The 18,504-nt window shown below is 44.4% G+C and overlaps 1 protein-coding gene across 1 annotated transcript; it reads right to left on the minus strand.

The window, feature by feature from the left end:
• Positions 1–10,040: 10,040 nt before the first annotated feature.
• On the minus strand, positions 10,041–13,073 carry LOC136462364 (2-hydroxy-palmitic acid dioxygenase MPO1-like). Its single transcript, XM_066461472.1, has 4 exons — positions 12,642–13,073; positions 10,646–10,708; positions 10,480–10,551; positions 10,041–10,388 (listed from the first exon to the last, which is right to left on the minus strand). The coding sequence occupies exons 1-4, from the start codon at positions 12,954–12,956 to the stop codon at positions 10,272–10,274; spliced, it is 567 nt and encodes a 188-aa protein (XP_066317569.1). The 5' UTR covers positions 12,957–13,073; the 3' UTR covers positions 10,041–10,271.
• Between the last annotated feature and the right edge of the window lie 5,431 nt (positions 13,074–18,504).

Below are 18,504 nucleotides of genomic sequence, written 5' to 3' on the forward strand. Positions count from 1 at the left end.
ACCAAGGTGAGAATATAAAACAGAACAAAACAATTTTTGGAGGTGCTCAGAAATGTGTTTCTTCCAAAATACTCCATATATATTGTGTAATGCCACTGCCTATTATCTTTGTGGTTAACCCTAAGGAATCTGCTGCAAACAATACAAAAAAAAAACCCAGGCATCGTGGATTCTGATTAAATGCTTCTGTTTGAGGTTTCAGTTTTTCCCTCATTCTCTCTTGATATTGATTTAGGAACTGGCTGCACAAGTACATGATCTTTAGCCTCTTCTAAAGTGAAGCATTTCTGAGTTTAGTTCAACCTTGTAGCAATGTTTTCTGATTGCTGCACCTCTGCGTGCAATGTTAAATGGCTGGTTACTAGCTATGTCGATTTTGCCGAGTACATTACCTGATAGTGTATTTTATCACAAGGATGATATTTTTCTTAGTGCAATTTTTTATAATAGATAATCCTGGTATGGAAGAAACGAAAGTATCTTTTCTCAATAGTTCATCAGGTAATTTTGTGCTTTTTTTAGTCCTGTTAAGCCCTGCCTCCAGTATGACCTAAGCAGCAGGCAAAGTTGCTATTACCCAATGGTCAAGACCCATGGAGTCATGGACCATGTTGGATTGGGTGATCTAGTCTCTATTTTGCCTTGGTTTGTGGGGAACCTTGATTTTCTGTGTGAGATCACAGGCATAGGCCATTTGCAGGACTGTCCTCTCCTCTGATAACACATGCATGGTATTGGTATGTATGGTCATGGAGTTGGAGTGGATAGGAGGAGAGTTGTTGAGGGAGGCAAAGCAATCAGTCCTACAGTACAATTTTTAGAGAGAAGGGAAGGGGAAGGAGGGACAAGGACATGCATGAGCTTGCTGCTTTGCCTGCCTCTCTTGCTTGTCATTGGCAGTTTGGCATTGCCAATTGCCATGATGGCTAGGCTAGGGGCATATGAGCAGTCCTTTTACTCACAGCACAGGTCGTGCCATTTGATGTATGCCCCTCATCTGGGATCTCATCTGGGGTGAACTTTGCCATCCCCATCGACACTGTGGTACAGTCGGTACCAAGCCTAATAGTATACGGGACCTCTGTGAGCAACAGGTTTTAACTCTGCTGTACATTAATCCACTGCCTACACTCTACTACCTACACTCTACTGTCTACTGCCTACACTCTATAGCTTGATGCAAATTTTTTGATTTGTGAAAGTTTTTTGAGATGGCTAGCTACTACTTATCCCCTTACTGGTACTCTACTGCTTGATGCAAAATGATACTTGTATTACCTATTTCTCTCTACCACTGTTGTCTTACTACTGCTGCTGCTACTCTGAATTCAACTGAACTGCTATACTACACTTGGTGAATTTTAAACTGCTATACTACTGATCTATGATGCTTTTGGTGAACCATAGCATTTGAATTCAATTCTTTTTGCTGCCTATGACGCCAAAGAAATTTATGACAAAATTCTGAGCATATGCCACTGCCTATGATGCACCTTGCCTTTAAACTAATTCTGAGCTAAATTTGTGAGAATTTTGAGATGAATTGGTCACTCTGCTGCAATTTTGCCAAATTTGATATAATTTGTGAGAATTTTAGGATGAATTGGTCACTCCCTCCTATACTACTAGTATACTACTACTACTGCCTACTACTACTCCCTCCTCCTCTACTCCTCTACTCCCTCCTATAATACTAGTATACTACTACTACTGCCTACTACTACTCCCTCCTCTTCTACTCCTCTACTCCCTCCTATACTACTAGTATACTACTACTACTGCCTACCTCTACTCCCTCCTATACTACTACTAGTATACTACTACTACTGCCTACTACTTTCTAGTAGTATACTACTACTAGTATACTACTACTACTCCCTCCTCCTCTACTCCTCTACTCCCTCCTATACTACTAGTATACTACTACTACTGCCTACTACTACTCCCTCCTCCTCTACTCCTCTACTCCCTCCTATACTACTATTCTACTACTACTGCTCCTGTTTTTGATTTGTGAAAGGTTTTTGTTTAATGGGGCTGGTTCCTTTTTTGGCATATGCAATGATGAACTTTTAAACTTATTGCTGAGGCAGTGGCATATGCAATGATGTGAACCCTTTTATACTGAGGCAGCGGCGATGATGATCGAGTGCCCCCGCTAAACTAGGATGGCTTGTATACCAGATACAAGCAACCAGTTTAAAAGTGATGTGATGACAATGGGGCAAATCTGAGCCAACTACTACTACTTTACTACTCTAGTACTACTCTACTTTACTACTCTAGTACTACTCTACTTTACTACTCTATAACTGTGTCTATACAACTGAAATATGTATTCATTGTAGCTTTCCAATGGCGGAGGAACCGATAAGTGAATGGCACGACCCTACCCCTAGTGCATCATCATCAACTAGCCTCGAGAGCCAAATGTCCGTGACCCCAAGGCCAACAAAGAAACTTCGTACAGAGGATGAAGATGATCCGACCTACCAACCGAGGGATGACGAAGTTAAAAGTGCGCGGTCTCCAAACCCTAAACAGATGCCAGTGGTGCCTCGAGAATTGAATTTCGAGGAGGAACAAGTCAGTGACAAAGAACCCCCCACTCCATCTCCAACCACTTCAGGCAAGTCTAGTGGTCAGAGGACAAAGCTGAGAAGGGGGGAACATGGGAGGCACCAGAGGGAAATCCACGGTGAAGTCCATGTGATCCATGAGGTGGGACCAGAGGGAAACTCGTTGTCGCCACCCACGGTCCTTGCCAAGTTCAGCAACCAGGTGGCATGTATAGTCAAGGACAAGGTGGAGATCACTTGGGAGGAGTGGAACAATGTCCCGATCGACTACAAGACACATATCTGGGGTGAGGTGACGAGGAGCTTCCATTATCCCGAGGACGCTGATCTGAGCAAGTGCAGGGAGTGGGTCATGCACGTGGAAGGAAGAGCCTTTAGAAATGTCAAGTCCATGCTGACTAGGTACTACCTGAAGCTAGGCAAGTCACCCTGTGTCAAATACACTATGGTGAAGGAACATCACTGGGAAGAGTTCTGCAAACAAAGAACAATAGAAGAAGCAAAGGCAAAGAGCGCCAAGTTCAGCACACTCGTGAAGAAGAACCTGCACCCCCACCACTTGGGCATGACTGTGTTTGCTGGTATGAGGCCCCAGTGGCGGGAGGAAGAAAGGGCTAGAGCTGCCGCCGGGCTTCCCGATCCATACGACGGTGTAGACTTGAGGGCTAAGGACTTCATCTATGCCCGCAAGCCGAAGAAGCTCAAGGAGGGCGCGAGCAAGTTCAATGAGCCCAAGTTCGAGGAGGTGGAGAGGGCTCTCATCGAGGCCGCTAAATCCAAGGATAGCTTCAAGGTTCGCAGGGGCCAGGACTTGCTGACCCTGGCGCTGGGAACCCCCAAGCACCGTGGCCGCGTCCGTGGCATGTCGTCGAAGATGAGCTGGAACTCAGTGGAGTCATGGCAATCCAACGCTGCCACATACCGGTCAAGGCAGAGGTACAAGGAGGGCATCTTTTAGAAGGGCTATGATCAAGGCGTGGCCAAAATGATCAGTCGGTCCATAAAAGAAGCCTTCACGAGCAATGACCCAGATATGGTGTCGATGAGGTCACAGATGCTTCGCCAGGCTAGCGTGGCCGTGCCTCAAGTTCCACAAGGGCAGACACAAGGGCAGCCACTGCCGATGATCGAGGATCGCCCAAGGCACCCCGTCGACGACATCCGGCAACCCATGCACGTCCACCTCAACATCCCATTCGGCAGGGCGAAAAAGTTGACCGTGGGTGAGGGTTTCATGCACCCCAAAGAAGATATCAAAGATTTCAACCAAGACCAGATCCCTGCCAACTATGCTGCCGTGATACTTACATGGTATGCGACCCAATACAAAGAATTTGAAATGGAATATCCAACTGCACAAGGGGTAATGATCCTTGGAGCTGCCATTGGTTCCGAAGTCCTGTGGAACAAGGACGACATAGAGATCATTCTCTCGACGCCGACTTCTACGCCGATGGCGACACCAGCATCACAACCATCCATTGCCGGATCTTGTCCCCCCGATGATCCGGATCACGGCGATGGCGATGACGAAGGCAATGGCGGGGATGACAAGGGAAGGAAGTCACCTCGAGGCACAAGCCCTCACCCTCATTCTCCTCCTCCAACAACAAGTCCACCTCCACCTCCTGACAGTCCGTCTAAGGGCACAAGCAAAGGACCGGGAGGCACGGAGGAACTGGGGGCAAAGACACCGCCTGCTGCCATTGCGAGCACAAGCCACCGTCCTCCACCACCGGTGAAGACTAAAGGCGACCAAGGGCATCTCACATACTCACTTGAGTTCGAAAGGTATGGTAGCGGCGAGAATAATTTGCTAATAACTTTTCTTTGCCATAATATGGTACTAACATTTCTATCCCAGGCCGAGATCACCTTTCCATCTATTTCCTGAATCGGATGACTGCCCCGGCCATTACGAGCATGGGAAGTTCATGATAACCAAGGCCCAGCTTGTCGACAAGGAAAGGTGGGAGACAAGGAGGTTTCATCTCTGGTACATGGAAGCGGCAAAAGCTGGCCTGCATGGTTTTCTAGTCAAGGTTGTGGCGAAGTACTTCCACTTGCCCGGCAACGATGTAGAACTCCCCGTGGACTTCCACAACATGTACAGACTACTACGGGAACAAGACCTTGACATCGCCCAAGTCACCTTGTTCTCTATGTAAGTGATGAATTACGAGTTTCACATATCACCTGCCTTTGAATCGGTCAAGACTACTTATATATGCCACGATGGTTTGTCCTTGCAGGTTGATGGCCTATATATCCAAGGAACTAAAACTTGATGTTATCTATCTATCTCCAATGCATATTGCTCAAAGAGTCATCATTGGTTACCACCTAGATGACAATCATACAACCATGAAAGACTTGATCAAGCGACAGAGAGAGGCGCACAGGAAGAAACTGATGGATAAGGAGAAGTTGAACATTTCAAGGTACATACTAGGAGCACTGAAGAAGATCAGGAGAAATGGATGTATCGTAGCTGCCTACCACTTTGGGTGAGTCGAAGACATGCCTGTAGAGATAAGTGGGTAGCTAGCTAGTATTATTATTTCTCGTCGTAACCTGTATTTTGTTTCAATGGCGCAGCCAAGGCCTCGAGGGTCACTGGGTTGCATTTATCATCTACCCTCAGGATGGCAGGGCCTGCATATTTGATTCGTTGAGAATGCCAAACTTAAAAGGGTACAAGGCCTTTGAAGATTGCCTCAGAGTGTAAGTGACTGAACTGTCTTCTCATATGCGTTCTAATGCCCTGCCTAATACTAGTACATTTCGTATAGCGCTTATAAGGAGTACATGAAGGATCCTGAATGCTATGATCGAAGAACAGAGAATTTTAAGGCTAAGCATAAGAACCGCATCAAAATCAGACGCAACTTTCCGGTAAGTATTTGAAAAGTTTAATTGTGCTTTCTGTTCATAAGCGTTCTAATGCCTGTATTCTAATGCTTGTGTATCGATCATGCAGTGTGCCAAACAACCGATAGGATCACAAACCTATGGCTTCTACGTCTGTGAGTACATGAGGGAGTGCAAGTAGTATAGCAGCAGCTGGAGGGTGCTCAAGAATGGATTGAACTGGTGGAGAGACGTGCAGAGCACCCAACACTCCTTCAAGCAGACAAAGGCGGACATATGTAAGTTTGTCTTAGACAAATGCGTGCTTGAAGGGAGCACGTTCTTCAATGAAAACAGCCAGCTAGTGATTTTACCGGAGTACGAGAGGCTGAGGAAATGGCCCATGATGATGCGTCCGCAGGATTACTCCTTAGGGCATGTATAACGACTTTAATATGTAAATGTAATGAATTAACGATGACAAGAACGGCTAAGTGAATGTATATATATGTATATTATCTCATGTGTAATGCCTGCATACTTTTTAAGTTTAATCTGTGAAATCTGGATGTGATTTGAATTTGAATTTGAATTTATATGCCTGCTGTATTTTTTTTTAATTCAGAAAATAATTTACCGAGGCGGGCAAATAATAATGCCCGCCACGGCTAACGAACATAACCGCGGCGGGCCACGAAAGGTGTCCGCCACGGTAAAATAATTTACCGCGGCGGGCGGTGCAACGTGACCGCCGTGGTAAAAGTATATTTACCGCGGCGGGCACGTTACACCGCCCGCCGCGGTAAATCGGTTAACCGCAGCGGGCAAAGCCGTCCGCCGCGGTTAAGCCACGATTTACCGTGGCCTCTATGCCGCGACGGACGGCTTTGCCCGCCGCGGAAAATAAAAAACGTCCGCCTCCAGTAAAGTTTGTGTAGTAGTGTTGTTCTCTCCTCATGGAAACCATAGGTTTCCAAATTCCCCGAAGCGATGGCGGGAACAGTACAATTATACCCGAAACTTGCACAGATACAAAACAAACAAAAATAGGTATAATAAATAAAACTATTATAATTATTTTTGCGAAAAGTTAAAACAAATGGCTAAGAGTATGAAACCAGTTTGACAAGCCTCAAAATATAATTATTTTTGGTCTAAAAAAGTTGTGCTTAGTTTCTTGGCATTTTTCTCTTGAACTTGGCTATTTGGCCCGAAAACGAGTTTTGTTTAGTTTTTTTTTTTTGTCCTTCCGTCAGTTTGACAAGCTAATGATGTTAAAAGCAACATGAAATTACTCTTTTACCCTTGACGAAGAAGGCAATAGTACAACACCTACAGTAGAGCCATACAAGCCTTTGAAGCGGCCTACTTATCAATAATTTCCTAAAGGTACAATATTTTTTCATGGAATCATTACGAAGAAGGCGAGGAGCGGCAGCGTCACCAGGCTGCCGACGATCAAAACCCGGCACCACATCTTCTCGTCCCTCCCCGGCGGCCGCCGACGCCGCCGGATCGTCCAGCTGCTTTCGCACGCCTCCAGCGCCACTCGTCATCTCCATCTCGGCCACCTCTGTACTGTACGCGCGTGCATGATGGCCGATCGGTCTGCCTAGGCTTTAATGGACATGCGGCCGCCTGCTACGAGGTCCGAGCTGGAGTTAGGACTTAGGACTTCTCGTTCGTCGTGGACTCGTGGTTGCACGAACATGGGAGATTGGCTCGTGCGGTTGAGTTTTGTGCCTCGGGGAGTTAGGACTTCTCGTTCGTCGTGGATGCACGCACGAACATAGGAGATTGGCTCGTGCGGCTGAGTTTTGTGCCTCGGGGAGTTAGGACTTCTCGTTCGTCGTGGACTCGTGGTTGCACGAACATGGGAGATTGGCTCGTGCGGTTGAGTTTTGTGCCTCGTGTAGTCCTTCACTAGTCCCTCACGCGTACCTTTGCGTGCGCCGGCGATTAAACGGAAATCAAACCGTGCAGTAATGACGTTTGTACCTTAAAATTATTGGGATGCTAAAATCTGATTTTTCCGTCTTCTACAAATAAGGTAGGCTACAGCTATACTAATTATCCCGAGACATGAACTTTCTCAAGGTGCCCTCAATGAAGCAGCACTGAGAGAGAAAACCAAAGTTATATTAGATTAAAATATTACTTTCCCAGACCATAAATATCTTACAAACATACCTTCAATCATATTTAGGATAGTCAAAGTTATTGCCTACTGACCAGACTATGTTTTAGTTTGATGCTATCTAATTGGGGGGGGGGGGGGGGGGGGGGGGGGGGGTCTAATGAAAAATAGTTTAGTGCAACATAACTAATTCTACATGCAAGAAATGTATAAAATTCACAGGAATTTCTGTATAACGTATAGGTAAACTAAGCTGCAAATGGGGAAAAAATGAAGAAGCATTTCAGAGTTAAGTTGTTCACCTGTCCATCCTTTTTGACCTTTTGCTTGCTATCTGATTGAATGCACCTAAACACAATAGAAAGACAGTCGATAGGGTTTATGATATGTACACACAACAATAATAACAGAGAAGCATCGAAAGAGAAAATGCGATAATGGGATACCTGGCATATACAGAGTAGTTGGCCTTAAGGCCAAAAAAAAAAAAGATCGAGATGAGTAAACGGAAGTTACACTATGAGATAACTTACGAACTATGTCAGTTTTTTAACCTGATAGCAGTACTTGTATTTCTGGTTAGAAAACGATAAACCTAAGTTCGATAGCTAATGAGCGGACCCTGGCAAATTTGCAATAATATTCTAAAAAAAATTCACAAATTAGAGCTTCTGCGCGAGAAGCTGTCGCAATTTGTAGTGTTAAACAGTGGAAAGCGCCCGGGGAAAACGCAATTGTAAAACCGTAATGGAACGACCAAAACTTTCCGCACTAACGTTGCCACCCTGAGCTCACGACAACTGCAGCCAAAGTGTAGAAAGCAATATCCATGAAAACATATGAAGATGCCCCAGAATAAAAAGATCATAGAACACAAACAATGATAATCATGACGGCATATTCTCAAATGGTATAGCTGAGAAGAAGATATTTTTTGTCGAGCAACATTGGCACTGACATGTGCGGGGAAAAAATTGCAAAATAGCAATGACATGTAAATATTTTCAGGTTTGACATACATGAATACCTCACTCGCAATGACAAAGCAAAAAATCATAAAAGAGTGATAATCATGACCGCTTCTCACAGGCCGTTCATGTTAGCAAAAATCACATCGTATATTTCAGATAAAGATATTTGTTTGCAGCATCATTGGCATTGACATATGGTCAACCAAAAAAAAGCAAAATAGCAAAGGCACAAAAATATGTTCAGGTATATTAAAAGCACCTTGCAGTCATCATGACATCATCAGCAATGGCATATGCTCATACTTAAATAAATAAAACAGTACCATAGTCACACACTTATAATCCAGAAGAGGCACATAGAGGAGATTGCAATGGGATCAATACAGAGGAGAGGGATGGTCTTGCTTCACCTGGGAGACGCCAAGAAATGAATGCAACAGAGGGGGCACCACGGTCACAACCGTCGGAGCCAGCCGCGACGGCGTAGCGCACACCGGGGATCGTCGCCGGCAGATCCGAGCCCACCGTGGCCGTCGCGCGTCTTGGGGAGAGAGAGGCCACGCCACCGCGCCGGCCGTGTTGCGTCTAGGTCCGTGCCTGAAGGAGGGGGAGAGAGAGAGAGGGGAAGAGATGAAGACTGGAAGCTAGGGTTTCCTCGGGGCAGACGCGGCCGCGGTCGTCGGGAGAGAGAAAGAGAGGACGCGAAGGTGGGGGAGGGAGCGGCGGAGGTGCCGAAGCGTCGTCTCGTGCCAGCCGCACGCAGCGCGGGGAGCCGGCCGCGCCGCCCGCGCCACCCGCTGCCGCATCAGGAGGGAAGGAGAGCGAGAAGGGGAGGGAGAAACAGAGATGAGAGGCAGGAGAGGGAGGGAGGGAGGGAGGGAGGGAGGAGGCGGAGGTGGAGGAGGAGCACGACCACCGCTCGCCGCCACGCCGTAGCCCGTAGCGTCGGGAGAACGAGGGAGAGAGAGAGAGCGAAGAGAGAGAGAGAGAGAGGAGGGGTGAGAAGAAGAATTTGGAACGCGAAGCTAAAGCTGCTGTATATATTTGACTGTCCAGATTCTGACGAGAAGCGGGAGAAGCAGAGGAGAAACCAGAGAAGCTAACCAGAAGCAAGAGAAGCGGGTGCAGGCGAGAATCCGCTTCGAGCGATCTGGGCCGTTGAACGAGAGATCGAACGTTCAGGGAAATTCAGGGCGATGTGGACGCGCTAGGAGGCGGCCAAACCAAACTGCCTTAATATATTAGAATTTGCGTGCCAAACCAAAACTAGCTCTAGCTAAATTCATGTACTCCATTTTTACCGCCAGGGGTAAAATGATCATTTTATCTTGCACTTAACACCGTCAAAAGGCTGAATCGGACGGAAGGCCATGGAAGGAAGATATTTTCGTTTTCGAGCCATACATGTAAGTTCAAAAAAAAAAAGAGAGACCATAGAAGAACAGCGTTTTTTTTTTTTGAAGGCGTAGCTATACAGGTAAATATCTCAAGAAACAAGGGTCCTAGCAAGACAATCACACCAGTACATATATACATATGTAAATTGTTATTTACCTCGGTTTATCACCAGTATAATATATAGAAAAATAGCAGACAACATAGTACACATCATCTTATACAACATAAACAGTATCGGTATTCAGTAACCATCCTTGCAACTGATTCATCCAATCCAGCAGGTTCATCTCGAGCAGGCAGACCTCAACAGTTCAGAGATGTTAATTCACACATATCTCATGAGGACTTCTTTGATTTCTTGTCCTCCCATTCCTTCCGGGCTTCCTCAATCAACTTGCTCACCTTGTCATGGAAGCCAGGATACGGTTCGTACCCGCCAAATGTGTGAAGAATCTGAAACAAACAAGATTATCATGAGTGGTCATGTTATCCATCCAGCGAAGCAGCAATGTTGCCAACAAACCACGGCAATGCAAAAGTTTACCTCTAGCAGCACAAAGAATGGTGCCATCAGGAAAGCCTGGACAAGATTGTCAAGGAGAGCAGGCGCTCGCTTCTGCAAGGACAATAAGATTTACAAGTAATCTATGGGTGTGAATGTGTGATTACAAAATAACTAGAGCCAAAACCAAATAGAATGACAGACAGACCTCGAAAACTCCATGACCAATGAATTGCATAGTCCAACAGACCAACTGAGCCACCAATACAACCTTTAATAAAAAAATGTAAGAGTTAATGATTGAACCAGAAACCAAAGAAGCGCCTTGCAACTACCTCAGTTCACACTGAAAATATGAAATACAGGCAACAAGAGTTTCTATAGTTATTTCATCTTTTTGCTCTAGGCATTTAAGAACAAAGCAAAGGTACAATGCTGCCAGATTTATAAATTGTGTTGTTAGGAAAGAGTGCCAGTGTGCAAGTCACCTGCATGGTCTAGCTTCTGAAATATCTAAGTTATATCGACTTATTAGTTTAAAGGAGCTATCAACTTGTGACAAGCAGACTCAATAATTAGTTTATTCAAACACTGTTTAGCACAGGTGTGCTAAATGCCTTCTTATTGATGCAGGTAAGTAACTAAATACAGGCAATTAGTTTGTCAGAAGCATCAATAGTGATCACTAATGGTGCAGAATTAGAGCGGAAGAAGCAAAGTGCAATGTGCCTTTTTGTGGTTACAACAAGCTTAAATGCTTAATAGAAGGACTGTCATATAAAAAAAAGCAGATATTTATAAGTCTGACAATTTTGTACTGTATGGCAATCTATAGATGGTCCCCTCACAGAACCAAATATTTCTTTGCTACAAAGTATGAAAAAATAAGCTCTTTGTGAGCCCAAGGTATGACAGTTGAAGAGCCAAGTAACCGATAGTTTCATCTTCTGGGATGTTTTTTTTGAAGGACAACAGTAAACTAAAAATAAGTTATCCAGTACTCTGTTCGCTTGAGCTTATAAGACAAAATCAGCCCTACTTTTTCAGCCATGGAACAGTGTTTCTCTCTCGCAACAAATCAGCCCTACAAATCAGCCGCAACAGCAATAAGTCCTGCCGAAGATTCTGTCCTATGTCACAATGAAACATATTATCTGTCCAGACCTTTGCACATCAGCAAAAGAACCCATGCTATGCCAGTAACTTGAAGTTAGCATTGGGAGACGGCCACAACCCTTTTGACAAATGGGAAAGCAGGTTTCTAGAGCTCATCAGTTAGGATGCTACCAAATCTAGTTAGCATCCAGCAAACAATCCTCGCACCCTTAATTCTTCTCTATTAAAGAAAAGTGTTGCACACAACACGATCAACTTATTTATGAATGCATTGATATTCAATTGTGCTCGTAGACTACTATTAAACAGCGGAGCAGAGCAGATCAATATTGACATACGTGTCATCTGCGTGCCATTCATTTGACCATTACTTCAGTCACAAACAAAACTAAAACATAAATGCTCCAATGGGATATTGGGTAAACTCGGTCAGCAAAAGAGGGCAGTTTTTGAAAATGAAATTACCAATAGGCTATATCTAGCGCTAAATGAACTAAGAAAATCCATACAGCAGAGCTAGATCACAATCGCACATTAAAAAAACACATCGAGAAACTCTGAGAGATCAAGCTCTTTCACTTTCAGTATCACCCACCTCAAAGGAACTAAAGGGGAAAACTGGATGAAAAGTTCACATGTGAATGCCTCAATAAAAGCTGAACTGTATCGACTAAAATTCGTCAATATAAAAGAACTACAGTAACCAGCGTCATCCGAATATCCCTATTGCACCAGTAAAAGTGTCAGAGTGTAATCCCAAACTGTACTTATGGGGCGACTACAAGTACATAACCATCTAGGAATCACCGAATATACGGATGAAGCTCATCTGAAATTTTGCTATCTTCGATTAATCAGACGAATTTTGCTATCTTCGCTTAATCAAGGCACCGGTACTCGAGGAATGATACTGACTGTAGCTGATTACAGAAATCCAATTTTCCCCCGTGGATACCAAAATCAAGGCACCGGTACTCGAGGAATGCTACTAACTGTAGCTGATTATAGAAATCCAAGCACAGAAGACATGATATAGGACGAGCTAAGTCAAGGATCGATGCGAAAGGGCGTCGCTTTTCCCCCCTTACCTTCCATCCAACGGAGAAACCGAGGCGGGCAGCGAGGGCGCCGCTGGCGGCCCAGCAGAGGTAGCAGAGGAGGGCGGCGAGCGCGCCCGCGCGGCGGTCGAGGAGGAAGTAGTAGGACGCGTAGACCGCGGCGCCGATGCCGGCGGCGTGCGCGGAGGGGGCGGTGAGGTGGAGGAGCATGAGCGCCGTGAGGAAGATGGGCCAGACGAAGAGCTCGTGGATGCTCACGTTGACGGGGTTGCTGTGGTAGGCGCCGTAGAAGGCGTAGTGCCCCTCTAAGTCCAGGAGGCCGCCGCCGCCGCGAGGCTTCGCCATGGCTCTCCCCCGTTGGTTGCTTGCTCTCAGTATCAGGTCCCTTTTTTCTTCTTCTTCTTCCAGCGGGCTGGAGGGATACACCAGCAAGCAAGGCCTGATGTGTTTTATGGAATTCCTGTGTTTTATATTAACGTTTGATTGAGGGTTTGTTTGGGCGTTGCTGGGCTGGCCTCGCTAATAAATGGTCACCCGACCCTGTCGATGGTACAGTCCTTGACGGATGATGTCATGATGACGATTCATAAATCATATGGTATCAAATCATCTACAGGATAGTATGAACATTTTCACCCAGTTCCGCCATGGTATAGTGTTTTTCTCTCAAACAAAACAACATCAGTCGTCTTATCAGCCGTAGAAACCATCAGCGGAACAGGACGATGGTGAACCAGTCTGAGCTGTGCGAGGGCCAAGTGGTGCAGATAATTCTCTGTTGTGAATCCGAATTTTGAGGACACGAAAAACTTGATATCTGTATGGATAAGGATAATTCGAATCCGATTATGTGCGGATGCTAGGTAGGATATGGAATAGACAAAATCCGGAGGATATGGATTATCCGCAAATTTTATGTGGATTGGCTGATGTTTACAATACAATATTGGAAAGTTTTTCTCCTTAAACTAAAACCAAGAGGAATTCAGGATAAAAAAAACTTATTCATTGAGAACTCTTATTTTGTGACACAATCTTTTGATGTTCTAGTTTTTATAAGAAATTTCTAGATGCTAGTACTTACTCCCTCTGTCGTCCTAAAATAAGTGTCGTTATGGTATTCGTGACCGTCAAACTTTCTCAACTTTGACTAGATTTGTAGAAAATATTAGCAACATTTATATCTCCATGTAACTTTACTATGGACCCCAAATATTATTTTGCGAATCCCTAGTCTTCGTAGTAATTGGGTCCTGAACACGATAATGGGTTTCCCCAATATATAATGCACCTCCAACACTCTTCTTTATAGCCGAATACTTGTTGAAGAAGAGCTTTTGAAAATATAAGCCAAAATTCAGAAGAATTCCTAGATTTTGAATTCACACAGAGTCTCGTAGCTGTGCTATATGCTTTGTTATGTTGTGATGTGTACTTTTAGGTTTCCACAATGATCGTCGTAGTTATTGATGATTGTTGCAGCTTGTTAATGAAGTCCTTAGTTTCTTGATGTGGTTTACCAAGCCTTTTTTTTTCTAGCTCCTCGAACTTGAGGTGTATAGTACTCCATGTCGAATGTTTGTACGTACGCCACAAATTTGAAGCTAAATAGACGACTAGTCCACTAAATAAATTCTAATTTCTCTAAAATGAAAGGATATAAACGGCTCCTAAGAGAAAAGACATGATTTATTAAGTTGTAGCAACAATTTGATATTCTAGTATTATGGTCAATTTGTGGACTAAACGTTCTAGAGTGATGCAAGGGCCCCATGTTCACAAGTAAATAAAAACTTCATTGTAAAAAATAAAATCACCTTTTATAGAGCTATATGCAAAACGATAAATAGTCACACGTCGTTCTAGAGTGCGATGATGTCAACTTTGTGGGGCGCTAGCACGACTTGACGAGGAAGAAAAGAAAACGCTATTTTATTTAGTCACACGTCGTAGCTAGAGCGATGCAAGACCAGATAGTAGTGTTCGGTCAACTTTGGGGGCGTGTTTTTACGAGGAAGAAAATAAAAGGCCAAACATTTGACTTTGTCTCGCATGGCGACAGTGCCAGATGCAAGTTTCGACTTAGCCAAGCATTGCCATGTTGACATATTCCATGACCCTGCTGCTTGTGTTGTTTTAATTTGGGGAAAACGTACATATTCCATCGGCGATCACGAGTTTAATTTAACCCCACCGTACAGAACCACCCGCCATGTCACACCGAAAACTCTCATCCGTTCGATCTTCCGTTCGATGGCCCAGATCTATTGGAGCAGATTCCGCTGGGAGCGGCTTCGCCTCATTCTCGTGTGATTCTCTAGCTTCTCCTCTACTTCTCCGGCTTCGCGTCCGAATCCAGAGAAGCAAATATATACCGCGGCTCCCGCTTCTCCCTCCGCATCGTTCCCTTCCCCGATGGTTCCCGACACCGACGCCCGCCCGCACCGCGGTGCCTCCGTCGCTCCTGCCCCCGTCTTCCCTTCCCCCCCCCCTCTCCCTCTCTCCCGGCGTCGCGGCGTGCCTGTCGGGCCCTAGCGTCACTGCCTCACCGCGCGGCGCGCTGCCTACGCAACACCGCCGCTAGTTTGGTGCGCGGCGGCGCGCGGCGGCCCCGGCCACGCCGCGGCTCCAGCAGGCACCGCCAGCGGCCACAGCTACGATTTGGCTTGCTCCCACCAGTCCGCGTCTCCTCCACTGCTCACGAAGCCCTAGATGCCTGTCCTCATCTCTTCCCCATGGTTCCTGAGGATGGAGGCGATGGACACAGGTCAAGTGACACAGCGGATCAGAGCAGCCGTGCAGCGACCACGCAATGACTTGAACCAGGTACGTACTAGCTATGTTCTTTATCTGATGCATACGAAGATCGATTTGCTTCATTTATGCCTTCGAGCTGGTGCCTGCTGGTTGTCTTATTCAATTTTATATGCATGTAAAGATCGATTCATGTTAGAATATGGTACTCGCGAGTCTAATAAAACCTGTAGCTTAAGAATTAAATAATTGTCCTACAAAATTAGATGTTTTTTTTACTTCGATACACTAAGTTATACCCATATCTGAGTGAGATTATAGCCTGCATACCTCCATTATTTCCTTTCAATGAGTTCCTTATTTCAAAAATAGTGTGGATCAACTTTCATAAATAGGGATACATGGGTAGTTTCTATTAAGTACTAATATATCCTAAAAACAAAAGAGATGGATGGAGTGTCATATTCAGATCACAACAACTACTCCTATCAAGGAGTCATACAATTCTTGCTAAATGAAGTTAAACTGACCATGAAGCACATCATTGTGGTATCTTGTGGAAGACATCCATTTTAGTATGTATCAGATGAGCCTAATAAAGTCTGCCTAGTATGATGTTTGATTGAACAAAATAGCAAGTGTTTTTTTTTCAGCATGGTACTTAGCACTGATTACTTTCTGTTTTTGGATATGGTTGACTGCTCTTATGATAGCAATATTTTTTTTTGTTTTTAGTGCTACGCCAGCAATGAAACACTACCTTTACCTGATAGAAAGCTAACTTGCGTTGTTTATATTCAATTTTATACCAGCCATGTCAAGGAATTTTACTGTTTGGGCCACCTGGTATGGGGAAGACAATGCTTGGTAAAGCTGTGGCAACTGAGACTGGTGCTAATTTCATAAAACATATCGATGTTGACCGTCTCTTCAAAGGTGCTTATCAATTGGATAAGCCTCTGTTTTATGGGCAGTTTACCTGCATTATAGAATCTAAATTGCCTATTTTCAGTGGCTTGGTGAAGGAGAAAATTTTCTGAAATATGTGTTTGTTTACACCAAAATTTTGGAAGAAGAATACGGGAACTCGAAGCTCTCAAGATCGTGTCATCAAGGAATCGATTGCATAAAAGTTGATATCAGCTGATTCAAATATAGCACTGGAATCGACTCCCTTCAGGTGACGCCAGCAGATAATGACAAAAGCTACGGTTGGCGTTAGGAGAAACATGTCAAACTCTACAAAAAGGGAAAGATTAGGGTCTAAGTTATCTTAAAATAGGAATATTTTTCTCTTATGCCAAAGATTGTAATGAGTCGTGCGTAAGTAGGTTTCATGCTTAGATTCTGGGTATAAATATTGGACCATGACTATTGTAAAAGAACATCTAATCAATCAAATATAATTTACTTTTTTTTTGCTCCGTGCCAACCCTTAGGAGTAGGAGTAGAGTAGATCCCAGCGAGTTCTTCAACAAGCCGGGCTGCATCGGTCCGGCCGACCTCCGGCTTGTCTGTAAGTACCGTCATGGCTTATACTTCCGTTTGTACGGCTGCATCGATCTGGTCGACCTCCACTGCGAACTCTAGTGTAAGCTAGTTATCGACTCTTGTCTAGTTCAAGTATGGCTGCATCGATCCGGTCGATCTACACTGCTCGAACTAGATTAAGGTCAAGTTATCAGCTATACCTAAGGGTGACGTCCTTCGGGTAGATTCATTAAGTTACTAATCTTGCTGATGTTCTTATTGCTATTAGTTTGCAACAACATCAATCTTCTCGGTCGAGATCGATCTAGATCGACCTCATAAGTTTCTTACTTTGAGCGATAGGTTATGTTTCATCGGTTGTTCTATTTCGATCTTGATCATGCATAGTACGCAGTTAAGGCACGTATGATCTTGAAGAGGTTTGCTAGCTAGTTGAATCTGGTCTATAGTTCGCTATTATGGCTGCAACGATTCGATCGATCCCCACTGATGGCACTGTAGATCGAACGTCGTTAGTTGGTAGGTTTGTTCTCGATTAGGCATGACCTTAACTGTTTGCTATGCCTACATCAGCTAAATAGCCGATCGCCTATGCTTTAACGCCTACAGTGTGCGTCCATAATTCTGTTAAGCATGAATAGATCTATGCACTTTAAAGGTTTGATTTGTTGTCTTTATCATGGCTGCATCGATCCGATCGAACCCCACTATTAGAGATAATAGGTTAAGTCTGATGAGTCTATGGATTTGTCCATGTGAAATAGTCGATTGTTCACACGATGTAGTCCCTTTTCACCTGAATCGGCTATTTCAGCCGATTCGCTTGAGCCTTCACGTATAACATGTCTTTCGGAAAGCATGTCGAAGTATAGATGATTTTACGAATTCTTTGGTTTTAGTTTATTATTATCATCATAGCTGCCATCAATCCTGTCGGACCTCACTATTGATGGTAACAAATTAGATTCAGAGCATTTGTAGGTCCATTTGTATTAGACAGTCGATTCGTTTGCATGTTATATCCTTTCTTGATTAGATTCATTGGCTCAACGATTCACACCGGTAATATCCACCTAGCTGATGATCTCATTTACATCTGTGGACATTGTATTTATCAACATAAAATCAATCGCGATCCATAAGCTTTACTGGCCGTAACAACCGATTTTTGTGTGTATCGGCTATTTAGTTGATTTTCTCGTCTAGCTGCTCCCGAAGCAGCACACTTGGAACTGTCTGGGCAAAGACCGACATGTTCCACCTTAAATTATTGATAAACTTTCTCTCCTTGTCAATTATAGGTCAAATTGACTGGCACGCCTCGGGAGGAATTCACAGGATCGGTTAATCCTGCGTTGAAGCCAAGCGGATCTTCGGGCTCATCCTAAGCACATCCTTCCGGCTTACCATGTGTCGACACATTTTTATGTCGACACACATTTTGGCATGCTCGGTGGGACCCCACAATCATCATGGTGGCTTACAATAACAATGACATCCTTATGGTGCCTTATGAAGACCTACCTGATGGAGATAAAGATGTTATCAGCAAAGCTATAGAAGAATTTCAGAACAAGTGTTTGTTGTCCTACACCAAGACAAATGACAATACAATTGTTCAGAAATATCCACTACCAAGAGTTTTGTT

The sequence above is a fragment of the Miscanthus floridulus genome, chromosome 7, assembly GCF_019320115.1.
Source record: "Miscanthus floridulus cultivar M001 chromosome 7, ASM1932011v1, whole genome shotgun sequence".
Lineage (NCBI taxonomy): Eukaryota > Viridiplantae > Streptophyta > Magnoliopsida > Poales > Poaceae > Miscanthus > Miscanthus floridulus.